General features: G+C 43.8%; 1 protein-coding gene across 1 annotated transcript; it reads right to left on the bottom strand.

Moving 5' to 3' along the window:
• Positions 1–362: 362 nt before the first annotated feature.
• On the bottom strand, positions 363–16,867 carry CCNJ (cyclin J). The gene is made up of 5 exons (XM_087702381.1): positions 16,799–16,867; positions 4,209–4,419; positions 3,394–3,693; positions 2,716–2,875; positions 363–1,689 (listed from the first exon to the last, which is right to left on the bottom strand). The coding sequence occupies exons 1-5, from the start codon at positions 16,865–16,867 to the stop codon at positions 1,296–1,298; spliced, it is 1,134 nt and encodes a 377-aa protein (XP_087558507.1). The 3' UTR covers positions 363–1,295.
• Positions 16,868–23,536: the final 6,669 nt, after the last annotated feature.

The following is a 23,536-nucleotide window of genomic DNA, read 5'->3' as shown; positions in this document are numbered from 1 at the left end:
TAGGATGATCTCTTTTTCATTAGGGGAAGGTCTGTCTATCTTCAGGTTCTCCATCCATTTATCACCTCCATTCTCAGTCATCTCTAAATACTTGGATGGCAGACCACTGGAGAAAAGTATATCAAATTAGTCACTCCTCAATCTTAAATGCTGGGCAAGAAGAAACTCAAAAATTCTTTACTGCCTATTAATTCAAATAATTCTAGTTTGGGTAAGGATAGAATCTTAAGGACTTAAAGACACTTCTGATAATCATTATGTAGCACCCTTATTACGACTGCTTAGCTCACATTATAAAAATACCTGAATTGCAGCTGATGTGGCCAAAGAAATAGAAATATGGAAATACAGTTGTGCTGTAAGAGTCCGAGAACTTCCATTTCTCATTCTGCTCTCTGGCCAACATAAATAAGGCTTTATTTCTTGTAAGCATTTCAATTGTACCTGGAAGCCAGAAATCAATACAATGAAGGGAAAAAAAACAAAACACCAAAACCTTTTGGACACAAATAGTTGGCTGCATAATAAACTGCAAATAAAACTCCATTTTTTTATGGTATAGTACTGGCTTCATTTAAATACAACCTGCCTATTTCCCCCCCCGTCTCATTGCAAAGCACATTTAGGTGAAGGGAGTACTTGGATCCACATCTCGACTCCCTTTGGTATCTGCTAATACAATTACCCTGAGAACAGAACCCGAGGTAACCATTTAAATGATATATATATCCTGTATCACAGTCATTTTTGATTATTCCCTGAGTTGGTAATGATAATTTATCTCTACCTAGCTTCAGCGAAGGCAAGAATACTTGAAGCAGAAGATTGAAGAACATTAATCCAAGGCCACCGAAATACAAGTTCTCATCCGTGGGTCATCTCGAAAGAATTGAGCTGCTCATTAAGACGAAGAAGGCCTCTCCATCTTCTGGAAAGCAACGGCACTTAGTGGATTTTCACGGTTCGGTCTCTTACTCAATACTGCACAGGGCTAAGCGTCATCAAGATCACGTATAATCTTTCATCTTTTCAGGAAGACAAAACCTGCAGACAGGACAGGTGTCTCTCAACATGTTTTAAGTTCAGCCTGTAGAACTACAGTGTGGCAGAAATATATATTTTTTTCCATCTTCCTCCATTATTCTGCAAGCAGGCACATTCTTGTACTTGCAGCTTCTGCAACCGAGCTACCTTTGGGAGAAAAATATGGTGTTTCTCTTCCAGCCACTTCCCAGGTTTTAGGAGGACCCCAAATTCTCCTCTTTATTATTGATTTAACACTGGCCGCACCGATGTCACCTCTCAAAGCATGGAGTAATACAAGGGTAACATCCCGCAATCTGATAGGTCCGATTGTAGGAGACGTTTAAACACGGCTTCACCTCTATCGGGACGGCTAGCGGCATTTCCGAAACCTGCATGTGGCTTTGAGCCTGAGCGCCACCTTGTAAACCAGCTGGGCAAGTCTGCATTGGGTAGGCTGAGGTACGACCGCTTGGCATAATTGGCTGGCAGTTTTGTTGCGTTGCTGGTTGAAGGTAGGGCAGAGACGTCTGATGCGCTTGAATATAATGGGGTATGTGCTGCGGTGTGGGTTGGCCGGTTGTTTGGAATAAAGCGTTACGGGGTGGTTGAGAGCTATGCTGTCCCTTTTGTTTGTTGGCTTCTTTGACATCATTATCATGGGCCCTAGAATATTAAAATGAAGAAAAAAAAAAGATTATTTTCTGTTTGACCACACTGGGTGAAATCTATAGTTCATCCAAAACCATGTACAAGGAGAGGAACTGTAATGTTCCCGTGGGTCGTCCATGAGGCCAATGTGGAGAAAAGACAGGACACGATCTTTCTCGGGATGGAGCGACCCAGATTGGGGGTCTGAGAGCCCCTTTTATTGAGATAGGACAAAGGCAGGAGGAGCAATCAGCATGTGGTTAAAAACAGCCTGTAAAAGTACAATTTCTAATCTACTGCTCAGGGAAGTTCTGTCTATATATGGTCAAATCCTGGGCGTCATTGGTAGGGCACATCTCAGGATGTTATGTTATGAACTATCAGGATGTTATGGAGTTTTAGGAGTTTGTTTTCTCCTGTGTGGTTCAGCGTGGCTCTGCATGCCCTGTTATGAACTGGGCCATGGGTGACCCACACCTACACAAAGAATTATGCTACAACAAGGAACATTTTTTTCATTCATGCTTGATGGGAATGGGCCAATAGTTCTTCTTGATTCGATGTAAGCATTTCTGCTACAAGAAATAAAACCTCATCCATCCAAAGTAATAAAATCTTAGTAAGGCCACGCCTAGAATACTGCATCCAGTTTTGGTCACCACATTACAAAAACTATGCTGAAACTTTGGAAGAAGTGCAGAGAAGAACAACTAAGGCAGTGTTTCTCAACCTTGGCAACTTGAAGATGTCTGGACTTCAACTCCCAGAATTCCCCAGCCAGTGAATGCATTAGTCAGCCTATTGCCCCCAACAATCTGGCTCCTCATTTTACCCACCTCGGAAGGATGGAAGGCTGAGTCAGCCCTGAGCCTGGTGAGATTCGAACTGCCGAATTGCTGGCAGGCAGCAGGCGTATCCCGCAGTACTGCATTCCAACCACTGCGCCACCACAGCTCATTAATGGTCATTAACCGTAGCTGTAAAACTGTGGACTGTCTGTATTACCCTATTAAGGGAGGAAAACCGGTTCCGAATACTTACACCAATAGTCGTTCAATGCATGGCAACAAAAAATCCCAGGAGTATGCCGTCAGGCGATGGAGACGCACTGGCCACGTTGGGGAAAGACGCAAGATAATCCTTGAGGAAGCAACGCACGCAGCCGCCACTAGCGAAGGGGCATAATTTAAGAAGGCATGATCTGGAGAGACAGAGGATTAGGATTAAGTTACACAGAGGCCACCCCACTCCCTCCTCCTCCTCCTCCTCCTCCTCTCGCAGCTAAGTAACCGGTTCCACCACAAAACTGCGGTAGACTAAAGCGCGCTCGACGAAAGCGCGTACGTGACGTCATCACAGCACGATGAAAACAGCACGCTGTGAGCGGTAAACTTAAAATTAACGCGTAAATCTAAACCTAACCCCCCCAAACCTAACCCTAAACCTAAGCCTTAACCTAACCCTAAACCTAACCCTTAACCTAACCCTAAACCTAACGCTAACCCTTAACCTAACCCTAACCCTTACCTTTATGTGAATCAGCTTGCTTTAAAAGCGCTTTTAAAAGCGCCCTTTTTTCTCCGCGGTCGTATTTGTCGCGCTGCTGATGACGTCACGTATGCGCTTTAATCGGGTGCACTTTAGTCTACCGCGGTTTTGACGGGTCACGAAGTAACCACGGGGAGTTTGAATAAAACCATAAAAAAAGAAACAATGCACCTTGCAGGGATACTTCCAGGAAGTAGTCGGCGTATTTGGCCATGTACAATTTGGTCTTTTCCAAGCAGACCATCGGCCATCCGTCATGCAGGTCGGATTCGTGAACGGCGATCGAGAGATAGTAGTCTATGAAATGAGCCGCTGTGGGCAGGCAGAGGTTCCACTGGAAAGTTTCTAGCAGGAGCAGCTCCATGTGCAGCAAATTCTGCTTGGTTAGGACCAGGCTCATGTTGGTCATGCACCCCAAGCTGTTCAGCTGTTCAAGTTTAGGCACACTGTCTTCCTTGTCTTCAAATTTACCTGGCGGGCATAAAAAGGGGCGACAGACCATTAAGAACACAAGGAAGAATTTTATTAAAAAAAACCTGTATGTTGTGAAAGGAGATTTCCCTCCCTGAAGAAGGTTCAGTTACTATAGATCAGTGACGAATGCCCAAAATGCACATGAATGCACGCATGCGCCCCCATCCACGCACATGAGCCCCTCCCCTGGCCCCCGTTTTGCTTCCAGCTTGGTGCAGGCGGCTTTTAGTTAGCAGTTAGCTAGCTAGTTAGCAGTTACGACTTATATACCGCTTCACAATGTTTTACACCCCTCTCTAAGCGGTTTACAGAGTCAGCATATCGCCCCCACAGTCTGGGTCCTCATTTTACCCACCTCGGAAGGATGGAAGGCTGAGTTCAACCTTGAGCCGGTGAGATTTGAACCGCCGAACCGCAGATAGCAGTCAGCTGAAGCGGCCTGCAGTACCGCACCCTAACCACTGCGCCACCTCGGCTCTTTCTACCTGCTGAGCTTCTTGCTTTGAACTTACTTGCTAAAAGCAGGCAGGATAGCGCCACCACGTGCAGCTGTTGAATGGAGATGTCGTAACGATCCATGAAGAGGTCCAACAGGTAAACGGCCAGGTGTCGGGCAGCGGGACAGAGTCGGAACCGGTTGCTCACAATGGCAATCAAGTCTGCAAAATACCTTCTCAGATTGAGCTGGGGAGACTGGCCTTTGTAAGAGGGCAGCTTCAGCTCCTACGGAGAGAGTAACAGTGAAGTCAATTCTCAGAATTTACACACAATATATGCAAACTAGGTCAGTGTTTCTCAACCTTGGCGACTTTAAGTCTTGTGGACTTCAACTCCCAGAATTCCCCAGCACGCTGGCTGGGGAATTCTGGGAGTTGAAGTCCACAAGACTTAAAGTCACCAAGGTTGAGAAACACTGAACTAGATAATACCCTGAATTCTGAACATTAGTGATACAGGCAAGAGCCAGTTGCAAATGGAAGGAGTTGGTATCTGGTTGTATTTTCATTAAATATTTCCCCCTAGCATTGTATCTATCAGTAATTTCAGCACCATAATCTTATTCAAATGCAGTGCTAAGCGAGTTTCATGTTTAATAAATAACAAATTAAATTGTAAATGATCACTAAGTTCATGAGCCTTCCTTTTCCTTATTTATTTTTAATCTATTTATTAAATTTAATTGCTGCCCACCTCATATTGAAATGGAGTTTATGTTTAAATTTAAAGTCAATTTATTGGATACAGTCACACCATGGGCAAACTATGGGTAATCTGAGTTTAGTTTTATAATGCAATTTGATTCGTTTCCCCAAATTATAATATTATACAGTTAAGGTCCAAGATGTAACGTTAAAACCTTTGAACTAAAAATGTAAACAAAGTTTTTGAACACTTCCTCTGAGTAGCACTAAGGAAGTGAACACTCAGAATTTACACACAATATATTCAAACTAGGTAATACCCTGAATGCTGAACATTACTGATAGAGGCAAGAGCCACTTGCTTGAGATACGTGATTTACAAATTAGAAAGGCATTTCTGTTTAGACGTCTGCACGTATGTTTTTATAATACTACTGCAGTGTTATATTTAATGCCAAGGAATTTTGAAATATAAAAATTAGTTAACTAATCATTATTCATTTTTCATTGTAGGAAAAAGCAGCTAGCAATAATTTTCAATAGGATTCAGTAATCTACATTTCTGAATCCTTCCCAAAGCGTTTATAAATGATATAAAATTTACAAATCACTATAACTTTTTGCATCAACCAACAATATTTTGATTACGGTTTCTTAAGAATGCTTCGTGATGCTGCTTGGACCATCCATTCAAAGCATGGTTTATTTCTTAGTGTTCAATGTGTCAGGATTGATTTTGCTGTTATAATCGAGAATTTTTCTGTCTGATCCAGAAAATTCTCTGAGATCTAATTCTACATATGTGCCTGGCCACTGCAAAAAAAAATTGCCTTTTTTTGGGTAAAGGGCATCTTGGCACTGCTAAGCAGCCATAATTGCAATTATTGTAATGAACTGTAATTCATAAAAAGAAAAAAAAGTGTAACGAACTCAGATATGGCCATCTAGTAGCATGTAGCACCAAGAAGCTCAGTTCACATAAATGGAGCATTTAATATAAGGCTAGAAGAAACCTTGGAAGTCTTCTAATCAATCCCCTGCCCAATTGAGATATTTTAAAAACTGCTGTGGAGAAATTGGCATCGAGAACAATGACATCCAAATTACACGTCTATCCTTCACTCAGTCTGCATAGCTGCCCGTCTTACATAAGTGACACTGGGCGTCTCACATCCATTGCAAACTTCAAAAGAGACAGCGCAATACAAAAACAGAGAAACAAAACACACACAAACCGTGTCGAAAACCTTCAAATATATTCCGCAACTAGCCTGTCAAAAGCATTCAGGACAACTGACGAACAGGCTCTAGCAATAGCAATAGCAGTTAGACTTATATACCACTTCATAGGGCTTTCAGCCCTCTCTAAGCGGTGTACAGAGTCAGCCTATCGCCCCCACAGTCTGGGTCCTCATTTCACCCACCTCGGAAGGACAGAAGGCTGAGTCAACCCTGAGCCACATAGCAATAGCAATAGCAGTTAGACTTATATACCGCTTCATAGGGCTTTCAGCCCTCTCTAAGCGGTGTACAGAGTCAGCCTATCGCCCCCACAGTCTGGTTCCTCATTTCACCCACCTCGGAAGGACAGAAGGCTGAGTCAACCCTGAGCCACATAGCAATAGCAATAGCAGTTAGACTTATATACCGCTTCATAGGGCTTTCAGCCCTCTCTAAGCGGTGTACAGAGTCAGCCTATCGCCCCCACAGTCTGGTTCCTCATTTCACCCACCTCGGAAGGACAGAAGGCTGAGTCAACCCTGAGCCACATAGCAATAGCAATAGCAGTTAGACTTATATACCGCTTCATAGGGCTTTCAGCCCTCTCTAAGCGGTGTACAGAGTCAGCCTATCGCCCCCACAGTCTGGTTCCTCATTTCACCCACCTCGGAAGGATGGAAGGCTGAGTCAACCTTGAGCCGGTGAGATTAGAACCGCTGAACTGCGGATAGCAGTCAGCTGAAGTGGCCTGCAGTACTGCACCCCTAACCACTGCGCCACCTTGGCTCTTCTACACCACAACAGATCCCCGAGCAGTTTTAAGATCATGTTGGAATTCGGGTTCCTAAGAATCGTCCTCCCTTATATTTTTAAAAAAGGACACAAAGAATTGTATAGCTCTCATTCCCAGAATTTGCACTGCAATCCCTCCTTCAATCTTATGAACAACAGGTGCATTAAATCCACAAAACAGTTGAAAAAAAAATTGCAGGAAGATAAGGATTTTGGCATTCATCTTTGGGCATAGTTGCTCAGCGTCGAGTTTCCCTTAAACTATTGTTTTTACCACACAAGCAATAACCACGTGGGGTAGGCAACTGAAATCGTTGTGGCACTTCCATCGTGGGGCAGAGAAGGGGATGGAGACATTAAGTACAGGGTAATCATATCTACATATCTCAGTCCCCCACTGAGCTACAGCAAAATGGTGAAATGTAGAATGGCATTGATCTGATCAGATATAGATTCAGATCTATACGATCTAAACCAAGACACTCTAACCCAGGGGTATCAAACTCAAGGCTCGCGAGCCGCATCCATCCTACGGGGTGCTTAGATCTGGCCCACAGTCAGGGCCGGATTTAGATGAAAAGAGGCCCTAGGCTGTTCCACTTATGAGGCCCTTTCACCTCCCATTTTTAAGTTTGTAAATTACACAAGAGACAATAAAATACATCATTACTGTGATATATATCAATATATATCAATATATAGAGCTGGCCTCCCGACGGAGGGCGGCTCTGCTCTGCGGCAAAGGCAGCGAGGCCAGCCGCCTCCCCTGCTGCGCTCAGCTGCCTGGCTCGGCCCCCTCGCCCTCACCTGCCTGGCCGCTGGTGGGCTCCGCATCGACGGGGCGGCTACTGGGAGCGGCCGCGCCTCTCGCCCGACCGCCGGTGCCGGGAACGTGGGCGGGCTCCCCAACTGCCGCGGCGCTGGAACGATCTTAACCAATACATTTTTATGTTTGTTTCTTAGTCATCTGCGTAGAATTTCTCCTTATTTTCGGTTCAGTGTTTTAGTGTTCACTGTTTTTAGAATAGTGTAATTTTAATTTTGCTAACAATTTGAATGTAGGCCCCTCTTGATCTTGAGGCCCTAGGCGGAAGCCTAGTTAGCCCATAGGGAAATCCGGCCCTGCCCACGGGGCTGGCCTGGAAACAGTGGAGGACCTTCCGGCGGTGTCTCTGCCAGTGAAGTCAGAGCTTGGGCCATCCCGGGCTCCATTTTCACTGGCAGAGAGGGCTGCAGGATGCCAAGCTGCCCATGCCCCCCCCCAGCCATGCCCACTCGCCCCCCCCCCGGTCAAACACAAGCCTGATGTGGCCCTCAATGAAATTCAGTTTGACACCCCAAGGAGAAAATTCCTTGAAGAAAGCATACAATTAACTAGAAGACATTGCTAGCTGTTACTAAATTTGAAATATTGTCTGAGAAATAAATGCCCAATAGTTGTATTGAGGATAAGTGAAGTGATCTTCACTTTTGATTTTGCTTTTTTGGTATTTTTATATTTTTTCTGAAATTTATTAAAGTTTCGGAAGTTCTAGTCCTTGGGGGGGGGGGATTTTTTTACAAAAATATTATTATCCTGGGAATGAGGACTAAAACATTCGTTGAGTCCCGGGAAGCAAGATAATATTCAAAGAGAGCTAAACAAACAACGCTGATTAACTGGGATACAAGGAAGGAGGGAGTTGAAGGACAATCAGTTTTTGCAAGATGTCATTATTATAGTGTATCTCAATAAACTATAGTTTCAGTCTTGTTGTGGAGTTGATATTCTGGTTTGGTCTACCTAGTTGTCTTTGATGTCTCTCGTTTGCTGTATACATTATTTTTTCTTTGCTTGCATAAAGCACATTCATTTCTTTTTCTATCAATGCTAAACCCGTGAGCTTGGATAATACAACCTCATTGCTAATAATCTGTTTTCATTTACGATAGAACTGAATTTGCGATAGAACTGAATATACTGAGAAGCACATTTTTCAACTTTAAAAAAGATCTCGAAAGAAAAAAACACAAGCAAATTCTTTAAAATGTCTCCCTCTGCCCGGTTATTAGTCCAACCTGGGAAGATAATATCAATACCAGCCTTTCCCCTTCCAAAGGCCAATCAGAGCTAACCGGAAACAAAAGAATAGCAATAGCAGTTAGACTTATATACCGCTTCATAGGGCTTTCAGCCCTCTCTAAGCGGTTTACAGAGAGTCAGCATATTGCCCCCAACAATCCGGGTCCTCATTTTACCCACCTCGGAAGGATGGAAGGCTGAGTCAACCCTGAGCCTGGTGGGATTTGAACAGCCGAACTGCAGAACTGCAGTCAGCTGAAGTAGCCTGCAGTGCTGCATTTAACCACTGCGCCACCTCGGCTCTGCTATGACAACTTTTAAGATGTGTGGACTTTAAAATGTGTGGCATGGCTGGCTGGGGAATTATGGGAGTTGAAGTCCGCACATCTTAAAAGGTGCCACAGTTGGGAAACATTGCTACAGAAGAAAAAGACAGAAGGCAGATTAATCTTCTGATGCCTGATTTTCCACCCCATAAATCCTAAATTCACCCCTTGCACCAAGTCTGGCCTGATTCACAAAGAATGCTAGCAAGAAATCTATTGAAAAATCACAGTAGCTGAACTCACCTATCTCATGATCTCAACACCAAAGAAATCACACCGCAGCTTAATACATCACATCAATTTTAATTTAATCATTTTAATGTATGCTGATTAGTGTACATTCCAATGTGACAAAAACATTAGAGGTAAAGGTTCCCCTTGGACATATGTGCTAGTCGTTCCCGACACTAATGGGCGGTGCTCATCTCCGTTGCTAAGCCGAAGAGCTAGCACTGTCCGAAGACGTCTGTCAGCCTCTGCTTCGTTATTGCTTCGGCTGCCATGAAACGGGGAGGGAGGGCATGGTATTTGGGAGGGGTTACTCATTGTGCTGGAGGAAGGTTCTGGAGTTCACCGACTGATGGGACTACGAATGCGTGGGTGTTCCCGCCAGGACTAACGGCACCGACATTCCATCTTCGTGATGCCTTTTGAAGTTATCTCACACCTGACACTTGGGAGAATTATGATTGGACTGGAACTGTGATGCCAAGGGGTGGGGAATGGACTATTCTATCTGTGGTCATGTGGCCGGCATGATTAAACGTCAAAGGCGCACACATTGCTGTTACCTCCCACCAAAGGTGGTTCCTATTTTTCTACTTGCATTTTTTTACGTGCTTTCGAAATGCTAGGTTGGCAGAAGCTGGACAAATAACAGGACCTCATTCCGTTACGTGGCACTAGGGATTCGAACCGCCGAACTGCTGTCCTTTCTGATCGACAAGCTCAGCGTCTTAGCCGCTGAGCCACCGTGTTATTTATATAAAGTTATTCTAAGTCTACATCTAATATTAGTGAAATTGGTGATAGTAAACATTTTCTGCTTTCTCCATCACGACCATCTCAAACTACCTCCCCGTGGAGATTCGAACCCTCACCCCCCTCCAGACCTTCCGCAAAGCCCTTAAAACCTGGCTGTTCCGACAGGCCTGGGGCTAAAGAGCTTTTGCCCCCCCCTTCTCGAATGGTATGGTTGTTGTGTGTTTTTAAGTTGTGTATTGTTCTGTTCGTCTTTTTTAATCCCTTGTCTGTACCCCCTTCCCTGACTTGGATTGTGAGCTGCCCTGAGTCCCCTTCGGGGGGGGAAAAGGGCGGCATATAAATGCAATAAATTTAGTTCAATTCAATACCTTGAAGTTCAGTTTTATGGGTATAAAACTGGGTATAAGACAACTTACATCCTCTGTTAATGATTCCAGAACATAAGCAATTTATTAGGCATAGAAAGGGATAGACGCTTCTATCTATTCTACCTTGTCAGACAGTCTACCAAGGGCCTTTCTGCTCTTATATTTATTCACACTATTTCCCTGCAATGAAAAAAGTCACATACTTTAAGTTCCACTTAACAGTTGGTAAAACAGGATGGAGCAGTTTAACGTGAATCATACAGTAGCAGTAATTGAAACCGTGAACCTTCTCTGAGTGTTGCTTGACTTGAAGGCAATTCATACTTCAGAGGCATATCTGTTAGACGGGAAGTATATTGGAACTACCAATAATCAATGCCATCAGGTATCACATATCAGTGGGTCATTAATCCAGAAAAGGCCCAAGATGAACACTGGGTATTGCTACAATCACAATAAGCCAGTGGTTCCCAAAGTTGGCAACTTTAAGACTTGTGGACTTCAACTCCCAGAATTCTCCAGCCAGCAGCTGGCTGGAGAATTCTGGGAGTTGAAGTCCACAAGTCTTAAAGTTGCCAACTTTGGGAACCACTGCCCTAGAGCAGTGTTTTTCAACCACTGTGCCGCAGCACACTAGTGTGCCGTGACATAGTGTAAGGTGTGCCGTGGGAAAATTACTTTATATATAGTCAATATAGGCACAGAGTTAAAATTTTTTAACATTTTCTAATGGTGGTGTGCCTCGTAATTTTTTTCATGAAAAAAGTGTGCCTTTGCACAAAAAAGGTTGAAAAACACTGCCCTAGAGCAATATTTTTCAAACTTGGCAACATTAAGATCCCTGAAACTCAACTCCCAGAATTCCTCAACTGCATGGGGGGGAATTCTGAGATTTAAAGTCTACACATTTTAAAGTTTGAAATACACTACCCTACAGCAGAATATGTTACGTACAGAACAATGAAAGTAACACGTCTGCCAAATCCTAAGAAGTATCTTTTAAAAAGCTGTCAAGATTCTAGTTCTCACTGTTTTTATGTCTCAGAGCTGGCTGGAGAATTCTGGGAGTTGAAGTCCACAAGTCTTAAAGTTGCCAAGTTTGGGAACCACTGCCATAAGCCAAAGGAAGATTCTGAGTGATGCAGCATATTAGCTGCCGATGTCATTAATAATAAGATATTTTGGGCAATTTGGGGTCTTAATTTGTTGTTCTTCTATGATAGACCCCAAAAAATATCGAGCAAACAAGATAGAGTTGGAAAAGGAGAATAACACTGTGGTGTCCTCGGTGCTTTCTGATTTTGATTGCAAATATTTTTGCAATCAAAAATTGCAAAAAAATTTTTTGCAAATATTTTATTACCAAACTCATAACATCATCAAATGTACCAAGGACCCCACAGTTCAATCCTGAGGTAGAGAAATATTCTCTTCTAACATTTTCTGGACTCCTGGTACAATTCCATGAAAGCAGCTTAATGAAAACCCCTTGTAACTTCACTTGGGAATCACCAGATATGCAGACATCAAGCTGAAAGCATTCATGGTTCAGACAACACGCATTTGAGAAGCAAACCCAGCTTTTGGATCTGTTAAGCATCCTTGGACCAAAACCCATCCAATATAGTTTGCAAATCATATGGCTTAATATTTTATATATGAACCTCAGCAACAGCCACAGCTTATTCAACCAACTGAAATAAATAACTGCTCAAACCAGTGTCATGGATCTGAAGGAAAAATAATAATAATGATAAGAGATAAGAAAACGAACAAAAGATAACTCTACAAATAAAAAAAAACCAGAACCTTCTACCTGTAGGAAAATAATAAATAAGAGATAAGAAAACGAAGAAAAGATAACTCTACAAATAAAAAAAATCAGAACATTCTACCTGTAGGAAAATAATAAATAAGAGATAAGAAAACGAAGAAAAGACAACTCTACAAATAAAGAAATCAGGACATTCTACCTGTTCAAATAATCCTATCAATTTAACAAACCACAATACAGAAGGGTGGAACTAAATTTCTCAGGTCAGAGTTGCACATTAAGTTACTTAAGAGGAATATTGTTTGAGGTATGAGGAGATCAACCAAACCTTCCAACTTAATGGGATAGCAGAAAAGTAAATACTTATGGACAGGTCACAAACAACTTTTGCTAAAAATTTCAGGAATATACATTGGTTTAATTTAAAAAGGACTGACATTTATATTGTCCATTTCTGTACCACGATTTAATTCGTAAAGGGAATTAACTTGTTTTTCAATAACCTACTGAACTTTAAAGCCACTACATATCTGCACATTGGGGGGGTAATTAAGTTTGTGATACAAACACAGCCGAGGAGGTGGAGTGGTCGAATAGCAAAAGCTTGTGGTTTTTTTTAATTAACTGCCTCCATACAGTAAATTAAATCATGATTTGTTAAGTCCTGGCTTTTGACGCTAAGTAATGTCTCTGCCTGTTAAGCCACAAATCATGATTTACAAACCACACAATCTCCAAGCTAACATATTAAACATCACCAAATTATAACCATGTTACAGCTAAGCACCAGCTCACAGATTCCGAAAATATGATCATAAATAAAAAGATTATAAAGAGGTAAAAAGTTACAGGTTTAAGTTTACTGGACAATTTTCTTCCACTGAGTTTGGGAAGATTTCATTCTGAGTTACACAAGCTTATAATCAAGGCAAAACCTGAATATGTTCCCTTCCTCGATGGGAACTAAAATCCACATGGATGAAAAGCCTTTTTATACTAGAGAGATAATTACTGCAGCATGTTAATGATCAGACAACACCACATTTCAAAGAATTATCAAAGTCTCAAGCATTTTACACGAGTAACAGAGCTGAATCAGTACATTATACTCAGCGATTCTATCATGCGTGCTCTAAATTATGTTCAAAGAAAGAACCTAACCAATGCACCTTTCTTTATTATTACAGTATAGTGACAAGAAGCTGCACCTGGTGAATATCCACTAGGAGCCTTTAAAAAAAACCCCGAAGTCTCTCCAGAAACTGATAATCAAACATTTATAACAGGGGGCCCCTAATGACCCACAGCCCGCCAGAAACTGGGCCACGTAAAAAAGCAAACTTTTAAACTTTAAATTTAACTTTAATAAGATTTGTATGCCGCCCACTCCCTAGGGACTCTGGGCCCATCCGTGGGGGGGAAACCACATCCCCACTCTGGTCTGCAGAAAAACCTCTCTTCGTGGAACCGGTCCCTGATGCCCAAAAGATTGGGGGGGAGGGCACTGATTTATAAGACAAGACAAAAATGGCTGCCTGGTAAAACACATTGCTGTAAATCACTTGATTGTGGTTCATCGAATAAACCCTAATTAACTGGATCAATGCAACGCAGGAAGAGACAAGCTATGATAATTTGATGCAGTGTTTGCTCCTGAGCCTAGTATTTCCTAAAGGGGGGAAATAAAAACTATGTCAAACTTCCATAGATTCTTCAGGGCTGAGCATTTTTTAGAGACATCCGCAGAGCAATGAATGTTATTTCAGCTGATCTTTTGAATCTAACTCTGCATGTTCACTGCCTAAATAAAACCAGAAATTTCCAACTAAGATGCAGAGCAGAAATCAGCTGCTGAGGTCCCTTCAACTGTTCTCCGACAGTTGTTCCTGTAACCCAACATCTATGGCATTGCCATCATTTTTTTTTTAAGGTTGCTAAGCCGTGGCCTCCGGAAACTATGTCCAGGAAACCCAATCTGGGACTGTCACTCAACCTAGAAAACTTCAGGGATACTGACCAGAAATATTTTTCCTGCCTGACCAAAATGTTTCAAATAAAGAAGGTTGTTTAGGTTGTGATTTTTATGGCGTTTGGTATTATTATAAGTATCTCAAACTTGCACTGGCAGTATGATGACAGCGGCTGATAAATGTTGATTTATTGTAATTCATTCTGCATTATGCTGTTAAGCCACTTGGAAGTGGCAGAGAAGCATTTGCAATAGACAGATGGGAGACACAGCAGGATTTGGAAATAAGCTACCTTCCCTCTCCAACACCTAGATGGGTTACTTGGTGATTAAGATTACTTGTTGACTGGCTTTAGATTAGAAAACAAAATAATAATCAGATGAGAGCAGAAGGATCTGAATGAACTTGAATGCCGGAACATGACATTTAAGTATCCAAGTGTTTTATGGACTGGTCATTGGCTAAAATAATGATTCTATTCTATTCCACAAAGGTTTTCACAATTCATTGTGTGGTTGTTTGGATCCCAGTCAGCATCTTTCCACTTCTAATAAGGACAATTAGTCCCATATAATACAGTCTATAGAAATCTATGGAAATGTTTAGGGTTCCCTGGGATTGGACTTCCTTTAACTATTTCAGAATAATTCCTTCAAAGGAAACAAAATCTAAATATTGAAAACGTAAATATTCCAAATTTATATTATTTCAAATTAATGTCGATATAAACTGAGGGTTAAAAATCAGGAAGAGTTTATGGGAAAGACAATTTTTGTGAAATTGAAAAAGACTGATATATGTAATTAGGTTTCTATGTTAATAGCTTTAATGTATTTTAAGGAGGTTGATAAATAATTAAGAACATTCTTATGGGATGTATAAAAAAACTAAATTACAATTCACATACGATAACAGGGCTTTTAACTTTTCTCCTACAGGTTTTGGAAAAGGTGTTTCAGTAATAATTTATTAAATTTACAATGCCATTTGATTCTCAGCCACAAACATCCTGGAACTTGGGAGAACCATTTCATTTTATTATGCCCCCCTGAACCTTGGAGCAATAAAGGGGATCTTTTTAGTTTGGTTCTCACTGAAAATCAAAACTTCAGGAGGCCCCAAAGCAGAATCGGCTAACTGTTCTTATGCTCCCAAACCCCAATCTCCGTATCTCCACTTTAGGGCAAGGAGCAGAGAGGACTGGATGAGAGGAGAGAAAGGAAATTTGGCACCCACAAAACTACACATTTCCACGGTTGAAATCAGTGGGTTTGGCTGCTGACGGAGAAGATCTATTAACTTCAGGGCATTGCCTGGCCGGATCCTACACAAAAAACGCTTACGGGATCACAGCCAGTTTTCTTCTCCTTGACTGAAACCTACAAGCAATCTCTCAATGCCCTCAAGTCCCGGGGAGTTTCAGCGGCATCAATTCCAGGGCCTGGATGGATCTCCAGAAGCCAAACCTACTGGAGAATGGAGACTGGAACCCAGAAGCTTCTCCAGTGGTGAGATTCAGCCAGTTCTCACCACTTTGGGGGGGAGAACCGGCTGTTCACTTTCTGAGCGGTTTGGCGAGCTGGTTTGTTGGAAGAAATCATTAGGGCAGAGAAGCGGTGGTTCAATTCTTTGAATCTCACCACTCCTCCGGCCTCAGTTTCCCCAATTGTGAGTGCAAAGACTAATTAAAACAGTGTTTCTCAACCTTGGCCAACTTGAAGTCCCGTGGACTTCAACTCCCAGAATCCCCCAGCCAGCTTAGCTGGCTGGGGAATTCTGGGAGTTGAAGTCCATGGGACTTCAAGCTGGCCAAGGTTGAGAAACACTGAATTAAAAGATTCAGAAGGGGGGGGGGGGGGACTGAACAAATTCAAAAGCTGGGTGAGTAGCCAGAGAGTTTGGGGGTGTGTCTTTCTTCTTTCTTTCTTTCTTTCTGTCTGTCTTTCTTCCTTCCTCCTTCCTTTCCCTCTTTCCTTTCCTTTTCTTTCCTTCCTTCCTTCTTTCCTCCTCCCTCCCTCCCTCTTTCTTCCTTCCTTTCTTTCCTTCTTTCCTTCTCCCTCCCTTTCTTTCTCTCTCTTCTTTCTTTCTTTCCCTTCCTTCCTTCTCTCTCTCTGTTTCCTTCCTTCCTTCCCTTTCTTTCTTCCTTCCTTCTCTCTTTCTTCCTTCTTTCTCTCTCTCTTTCCTTCCTTCTTTCTTTCTTCTTTCTCTCTGTCTCTCTCTCTCTCCTTCCTTCTCTTTCCTTCCTTCCTTCCTTCCTTCCTTCCTTCCTTCCTTCCTTCCTTCCTTCCTTCCTTCCCACAGCTGACCAAGACCCCCAGACCTTCTTGGCTTCCAAGGGAGGAGGAGGAGGGCAGAGAGAACATCCCCCAAAGCAAAAACCTGAACCCGGAGCCCCCTCCCCTTTCCCCCCCCCCGTATCTGCCTCTTCCAAAGATCGGGGCGTTGAAGCCCCCTCCGACTTACCTTGTAGCGAAGAGCTTGGTGGATGTCTGCAGCCAGCTGTCCTTTCCACCACTGCCCCTCCAGCTCCATGGGACGGGGTGGGGCGGCCGGGCGACGGGGGGGGGGGGGATCAGAGCCGGAGAGCCTGGGGGGGGGGGCAAAAAAGCGGTTCTGAACTCATCGACGGGCAAAGCAGCCTCGCTCAGTCCAGGAAGCCCCAGACCTTCCCCTCCAGGGAGGAGGAGGGGGTGGCTGGCCGGGGTTGCGCCCCAGCTGATCCCCGCTCCGTGCTCCTTCTTTGCAAGAGGCGGCGTCGGGGAGCAGGAGCCCGATCCTCCCCCGCACCCACCCCAGGGTCTCTCCGGGGACAGCAGACTCCGGATCTCGCCCAGCCAACGGAGGAGGGAGAGAGGGGGAAGAAGGGGCGGCTCTCTGCCTCCTCCGCCCCGTCCAGCCTGTCCCGCCAACAACTTCCAACTTCTCCCCCGACGAACAAAGGGGCCGGGCACGCTTCCCTTCCTCCCCTCCCTCGGCTACCCCGGACGGGCAACTTCTCCCCTCTTCCCCCCGCTGCGTCGTCGAGGCTCACCTGCAGGAGTTTCGGAGCTTCACAGCCGCCCGGACGGGAGACCCGCTTCTTCCAGCCTCTCCCCGGACGGCTGGCTTAAGCGCGGCATCGTCCCGAGGAAGCGTCCGCCTTACCAGCCCCGTCCGCCGCTGCAGCCGCGGCCCCGCCGGCCCATTGTTAAAACAAGAGGCGAGCCGAGCCCGTATATACAAAAGACGGGGAGCCAGGCGCACGCGGCCGCGCCTCCGCCAATCCCCTCCCGCCGGGAAGCTCCGCCCCGGCCGCCCCTTCCAATCGGCGCGCGGCGTCCGCGGAGGGCCCTCCCACCACCCCCCCATCCCCCGCCCACCGCTTCGTCTTGCCACCCCCGCCACCTTTTTTTTTTTTCTCCCTAGTTTTGGACCCGTTGAGTTGCCGTAGCCGCTCCGGGAAAAAGAGAGAGAGAGAGAGCGGGCGGGGTGGCGCCACGTGGTCGGGTTTTGTGCAAGGGGGCTTTGTGGATTGTGTGTGTGTGTGTGTTGCGAAAGGAGGCTAAAAAAAAAGGGACCAGGACACGGTGTAGCTTTGAATGGACAAACTTTGGGAACTTTTTAAGACTTGTGGATATTTCATTCATTGGCTGGGGAATTCTGGGAGTTGAAGTCCACAAGTCTTAAAGTTCCCAACTTTGAACACCCTTTGCCTTAAGAGCAGTGTTTCTCAACCTTGGGCAACTTGAAGACGTCCGGACTTCAAATCCCAGGATTCCCCAGCCAGCGAATGCTGGAAGCATTGCTTACAGCAGTTGGGGAATTCTGGGAGTTGAAGTCCACAAGTCTTAAAAGTTCCCAACTTTGAACACCCTTTGCCTTAAGAGCAGTGTTTCTCAACCTTGGCAACTTGAAGACGTCCGGACTTCAAATCCCAGGATTCCCCAGCCAGCGAATGCTGGAAGCATTGCTTACAGCAGTTGCTTACAATGCTGGCTGGGGAATTCTGGGAGTTGAAGTCCACAAGTCTTAAAAGTTCCCAACTTTGAACACCCTTTGCCTTAGAGCAGTGATTCTCAACTTTGGCAACTTGAAGAGGTCCAGACTTCAACTCCCAGAATTCCCCAGCCAGCGAATGCTGGAAGCATTGCTGACAGCAGTTGCTTACAATGCTGGCTGGGGAATTCTGGGAGTTGAAGTCCACAAGTCTTAAAAGTTCCCAACTTTGAACACCCTTGCCTTAAGAGCAGTGTTTCTCAACCTTGGCCACTTGAAGACGTCCGGACTTCAACTCCCAGGATTCCCCAGCCAGCGAATGCTGGAAGCATGGCTTACAGCAGTTGCTTACAATGCTGGCTGGGGAATTCTGGGAGTTGAAGTCCACAAGTCTTAAAAGTTCCCAACTTCGAACACCCTTGCCTTAAGAGCAGTGTTTCTCAACCTTGGCCACTTGAAGACGTCCGGACTTCAACTCCCAGGATTCCCCAGCCAGCGAATGCTGGAAGCATGGCTTACAGCAGTTGCTTACAATGCTGGCTGGGGAATTCTGGGAGTTGAAGTCCACAAGTCTTAAAAGTTCCCAACTTCGAACACCCTTGCCTTAAGAGCAGTGTTTCTCAACCTTGGCCACTTGAAGACGTCCGGACTTCAACTCCCAGAATTCCCCAGCCAGCGAATGCTGGAAGCATTGCTTACAGCAGTTGCTTACAATGCTGGCTGGGGAATTCTGGGAGTTGAAGTCCACAAGTCTTAAAAGTTCCCAACTTTGAACACCCTTTGCCTTAAGAGCAGTGTTTCTCAACCTTGGCAACTTGAAGATGTCCGGACTTCAACTCCCAGAATTCCCCAGCCAGCGAATGCCTGTGGAAGCATTGCTTACAGCAGTTGCTTACAATGCTGGCTGGGGAATTCTGGGAGTTGAAGTCCACAAGTCTTAAAAGTTCCCAACTTCGAACACCCTTTGCCTTAAGAGCAGTGTTTCTCAACCTTGGCCACTTGAAGACGTCCAGACTTCAACTCCCAGAATTCCCCAGCCAGCATTCGCTGGCTGGGGAATTCTGGGAGTTGAAGTCCGGACGTCTTCAAGTGGCCAAGGTTGAGAAACACTGAACCATTTGCTAAGGGCAGCTTAGCAAACCTCCCCCTGTTTCTGTAAGTCAGAGAATTTCTCAACCTTGGCAACCATAAGAGATGTGGGTTTCAACTCCAAAAATTTCCCCAGCCAGCATTGTAAGCAACTGCTATAAGCAATGCTTCCACAGACATCACTTTGAAAGAAAATATGTTCCACCCATTCACTTCTCCCTCGCCTTAAAAGTTTTGGGAAAGTTTCCAAAGTACTTCTCTTTTGAGCCTTGCCCGTGTAAGAGGCAGGGATCGGGAGTCCGAGAGACGCGGGGATAGTTAAAGTAACCGGATCTATCTATCTATCTATCTATCTATCTATCTATCTATCTATCTATCTATCTATCTATCTATCTATCTATCTATCTCTCTCTCTCTCTCTCTGTCTCTCTCTCTCTCTCTCTCTCTCTCTCTCTCTCTCTCCCTCCCTCCCTCCCTCCCTCCCTCCCTCTCTCACACACACACACACACCTCTCTCTCTCTCTCTCTCTCACACACACACACACCCCAAGATGGGCTTCATTGTGGAGCCTTTAATCTTCGACAAGAGCTTCCCTCTAGACCAGACATAACCTATGCAAGACGTATTTATTTTGCGGTATTTAATTACAGTCGGAAAGCAGGGTGCATTGCCCAATAAAAACAGTTTTTTTTTAAAGACCGCGCCGTGCAATAAGGATAATTGGGATTCAATTTGATGCGTATCTATTGAGAGTGAATCCGGTGGAATGGAATGGGACTTTCTCCTGGAGATAAGCATCTATCTGTCTCTGCTATAACATAACGCCGGGCCTGTATATATAGCAAGAGTTTTCTGAAGATTGCAAAATCTGCCTTAATGGGCTTTTACTCTAAAAGATAACTGTCCATGCTACTTGGATAAGCCTTCTTTACTAAAGTGGGGTTTCTCAATTAAATGTGACTGTCTTTGGCAATTCAGGCCATAAGCAAACTATGAATAAAACGGGAATTGGGGTGGAAATAATTGGTTTGCACGTTTTTTTCCCCCAGATGATGCAAACAGATGGATCTTTCATGCTTTGCTCATAGGGATGGTCGAGGAGATTTTTTAGCATAGGTTAGTAGGTCGTGATTCTTCCCATCCTGGCCTGTTCAAATACACCTGTGTGGTATTCTGATCCGTTCATTCAGTTTTGTAAAGTTGGAAGTTTTGGATATACGTATTTTCATATACAGTATATATAAATTCCAATGAATAAGATCTGTGTATGCAGGATCAGCCTTTCCTGATGTTTTTCCGTGCTATGAAAGATAGGTCCAAGAATCTTCAGCAACGTATCACATCATTGGAAAGTTCTAGGGCCACTTTAGAAAGTTCTAGAGCCAAGGTGGCGCAGTGGTTAAATGCAGCACTGCAGGCTACTGCTAGATCAGCAGGTCAGCGGTTCAAATCTCACCGGCTCAGGGTTGACTCAGCCTCTTCCATCCTTCCGAGGTGGGTAAAATGAGGACCCAGATTGTTGGGGGCAATATGCTGACTCTCTGTAAACCGCTTAGAGAGGCCTGAAAGGCCTATGAAGCGGTATATAAGTCTACTGCTATTGCTATATTGCTATTATCTGGGCTTCAAAAATCTACCTAACCAACAAATGGCAGCATTCAGATATATTAAATCCTATCTCTTTACTACCAGAATAAGTGCTTATGTAGAGTGATGTAGTTCATATGTGGTAGCTCGTATCTTTCGGGTTGCAAAAAACAAAATTAAGAAATAAAGTCGTGTTATTTTAAGCACGTCATTGAAGGTTTTGTATTTGTTTAAAACAGCCAACAGCTGTGGTTGGGAGGGGCTGATTTTTCACTGGAATGGTGGTGCCTAGGAAAGGAATATACTCCAGCACTTATCAAAATGATTCATCCTGCTTTTGGCCCTGAAATTAATCTTCCTGCCAGCAATTATTTTGACAAGAGTATGATCCAATTTCTCTGGAGTTTCTTGCAGGTCAGTCTTCATTTTGCAAATCAACTGAGCCACGTAACTTGCATTGATTCTGCCTTCGTCTTTCAACAGGGCCAAACTGCTTCAGAATAATTTTCTTTTAACGCTAGAAGTTTGAAACTAAAGGCAGCTGAGCCCACTTACTTAAGCTATCTTTAAAAATGTGGTCAAACCCGGCTTATTTTACCACCCTCCAAATTAATACGATGCACTTTAAGAAGAGGGACGGCTAATAAAGTTCTTAAAGCTAAATTGGACCGGGGATGAGAGATTTGAGTAGCTGCAATACTATCTGTGCTACAGTTTTTAAGAATCTCCGCATATTCTCACATTACAGAAAAAGAGAGATCTTGTCAGCATGCCATCTCAAAAGTTTGTGTATTCGCAGAGGATATAAAAACATCTATGGGTGTGAATGGGTGGAACATATTTTCTTTTAAAGTGATGTCTGCTTACAGCAGTTGCTTACATGCTGGCTGGGGAATTTTTGGAGCTGAAACCCACATGTCTTATGGTTGCCAAGGTTGAGAAACTCTGAATTACAGAAACAGGGGAGGTTTGCTAAGCTGTCCTTAGCAAATGGTCTAAGGCAGGGGTGTTCAAAGTTGGGAACTTTAAGACTTGTGGACTTCAACTCCCAGAATTCCCCAGCCAGCATGGAATTCCAATGAATGAAGTCCACAAGTCTTAAAGTTCCCAAGTTTGGACACCCCTGGTCTAAGGAATGGGAAGGAACGCCTATCATAGCAATAGCAGTTAGACTTATATACCGCTTCATATGGCTTTCAGCCCTCTCTAAGCAGTTTACAGAGTCAGCATATCGCCCCCACAGTCTGGGTCCTCATTTCACCCACCTCGGAAGGATGGAAGGCTGAGTCAACCCTGAGCCGGTGAGATTAGAACCGCTGAGCTGCAGATAACAGTCAGCTGAAGTGGCCTGCAGTACTGCACCCTAACCACTGCGCCACCTCGGCTCTTATAGACCCAATATAGACCTGAAAAGTAGAAATAGGCATTTAAAATATATTTCAGTGTTTCTAAACATTTCCTGATTTTTGTGAAATTTATGTATTGCAATTATTGCTGATGAATTTATATAAAACGACAGAAAAATACAAGACACATCCAAAATATGTTATTTTTCACATCTTCGGTTTGATTTTCACCTAGGGAAAAGAATGGCAATTACTGTGCAGTCCAGAAATATAGTAGCTTTAATTATGATCCAAATATATGAATACAGGATAGTAACAGTTTTTTGGTCTTATGTCATAACAATGTTCCCCGTGCCAAAGAAATTTCTTTATTGGTTAGGTTGTACTATATCTGTTGGGATTCTCCTTGAGTACCAAAAATATTAGTGGTATGATGCTTTGTTCTTGAGAATTTCATCTTTTCTTGTATAGGTTTGCTGTTGTGACTCAGCAGCAGTCTTCTGTGAGTCTTTTCCGGATGCAAGATTAATTATGCAGCTCATTAGGGGCATATTCTGGGGATAAAAGCATGGATGGTGCCACGCCCTAGTTGCAGGAGTCAACGTTCCTTGGTTCGTTCAACATTGATCATCAGTCGTGGTTTATGTAAGATACACTTGGAGAAGTGCTTTGTTTTCTGTAACCCTGATTCAAGGCTACACTTGGAGAAGTGCATTGCGTTGTAAGAGTTTTTGTTTAGTATTCTGTTATCTCGTCAGAGACTTTATTTATGTTATTTTTAGGCTCGCAGCCAGTCTGAGCCGAGAACTGATAAAGAGAGTTCCTTTTAAGTTGTTTGCCTGCCGTCTGTTTAACGAGCGGAGAAGTGGGGAGAGAACAGTTTGCCGTATCAGAGACTATAAATTCAAAGTTTTGATCCTGAAAGGACCATTTCAACAGATTCTTAGAGCTTGCAAAAGCAAAAACTGAACATTTGATTGTACCTTAATATTAATATTGCCAAACATGTTTTTGTTAACATCTATATTGCTATTTTGAATGCACAAACTCCTATTTATTAATGACTGGCAACCTCAGACAATTTAGTTTTCAGTAAATCGTTATTGCAGAAATGATTTCTTTCCCAGCCTATCGTATCTTGAGGTTGTGATATTCCTCTGGATATATGTACAAGTCATCACATCCAAAATGATGGGTGTGTCT

Source organism: Thamnophis sirtalis, unplaced genomic scaffold, assembly GCF_051295495.1.
Source record: "Thamnophis sirtalis isolate CommonGarterSnake01/CBP01778 unplaced genomic scaffold, rThaSir2_p1.2 scaffold_15, whole genome shotgun sequence".
Lineage (NCBI taxonomy): Eukaryota > Metazoa > Chordata > Lepidosauria > Squamata > Natricidae > Thamnophis > Thamnophis sirtalis.
Note: the sequence above shows the minus strand (reverse complement) of the source record. Positions and strands in the feature narration are given on the sequence as shown.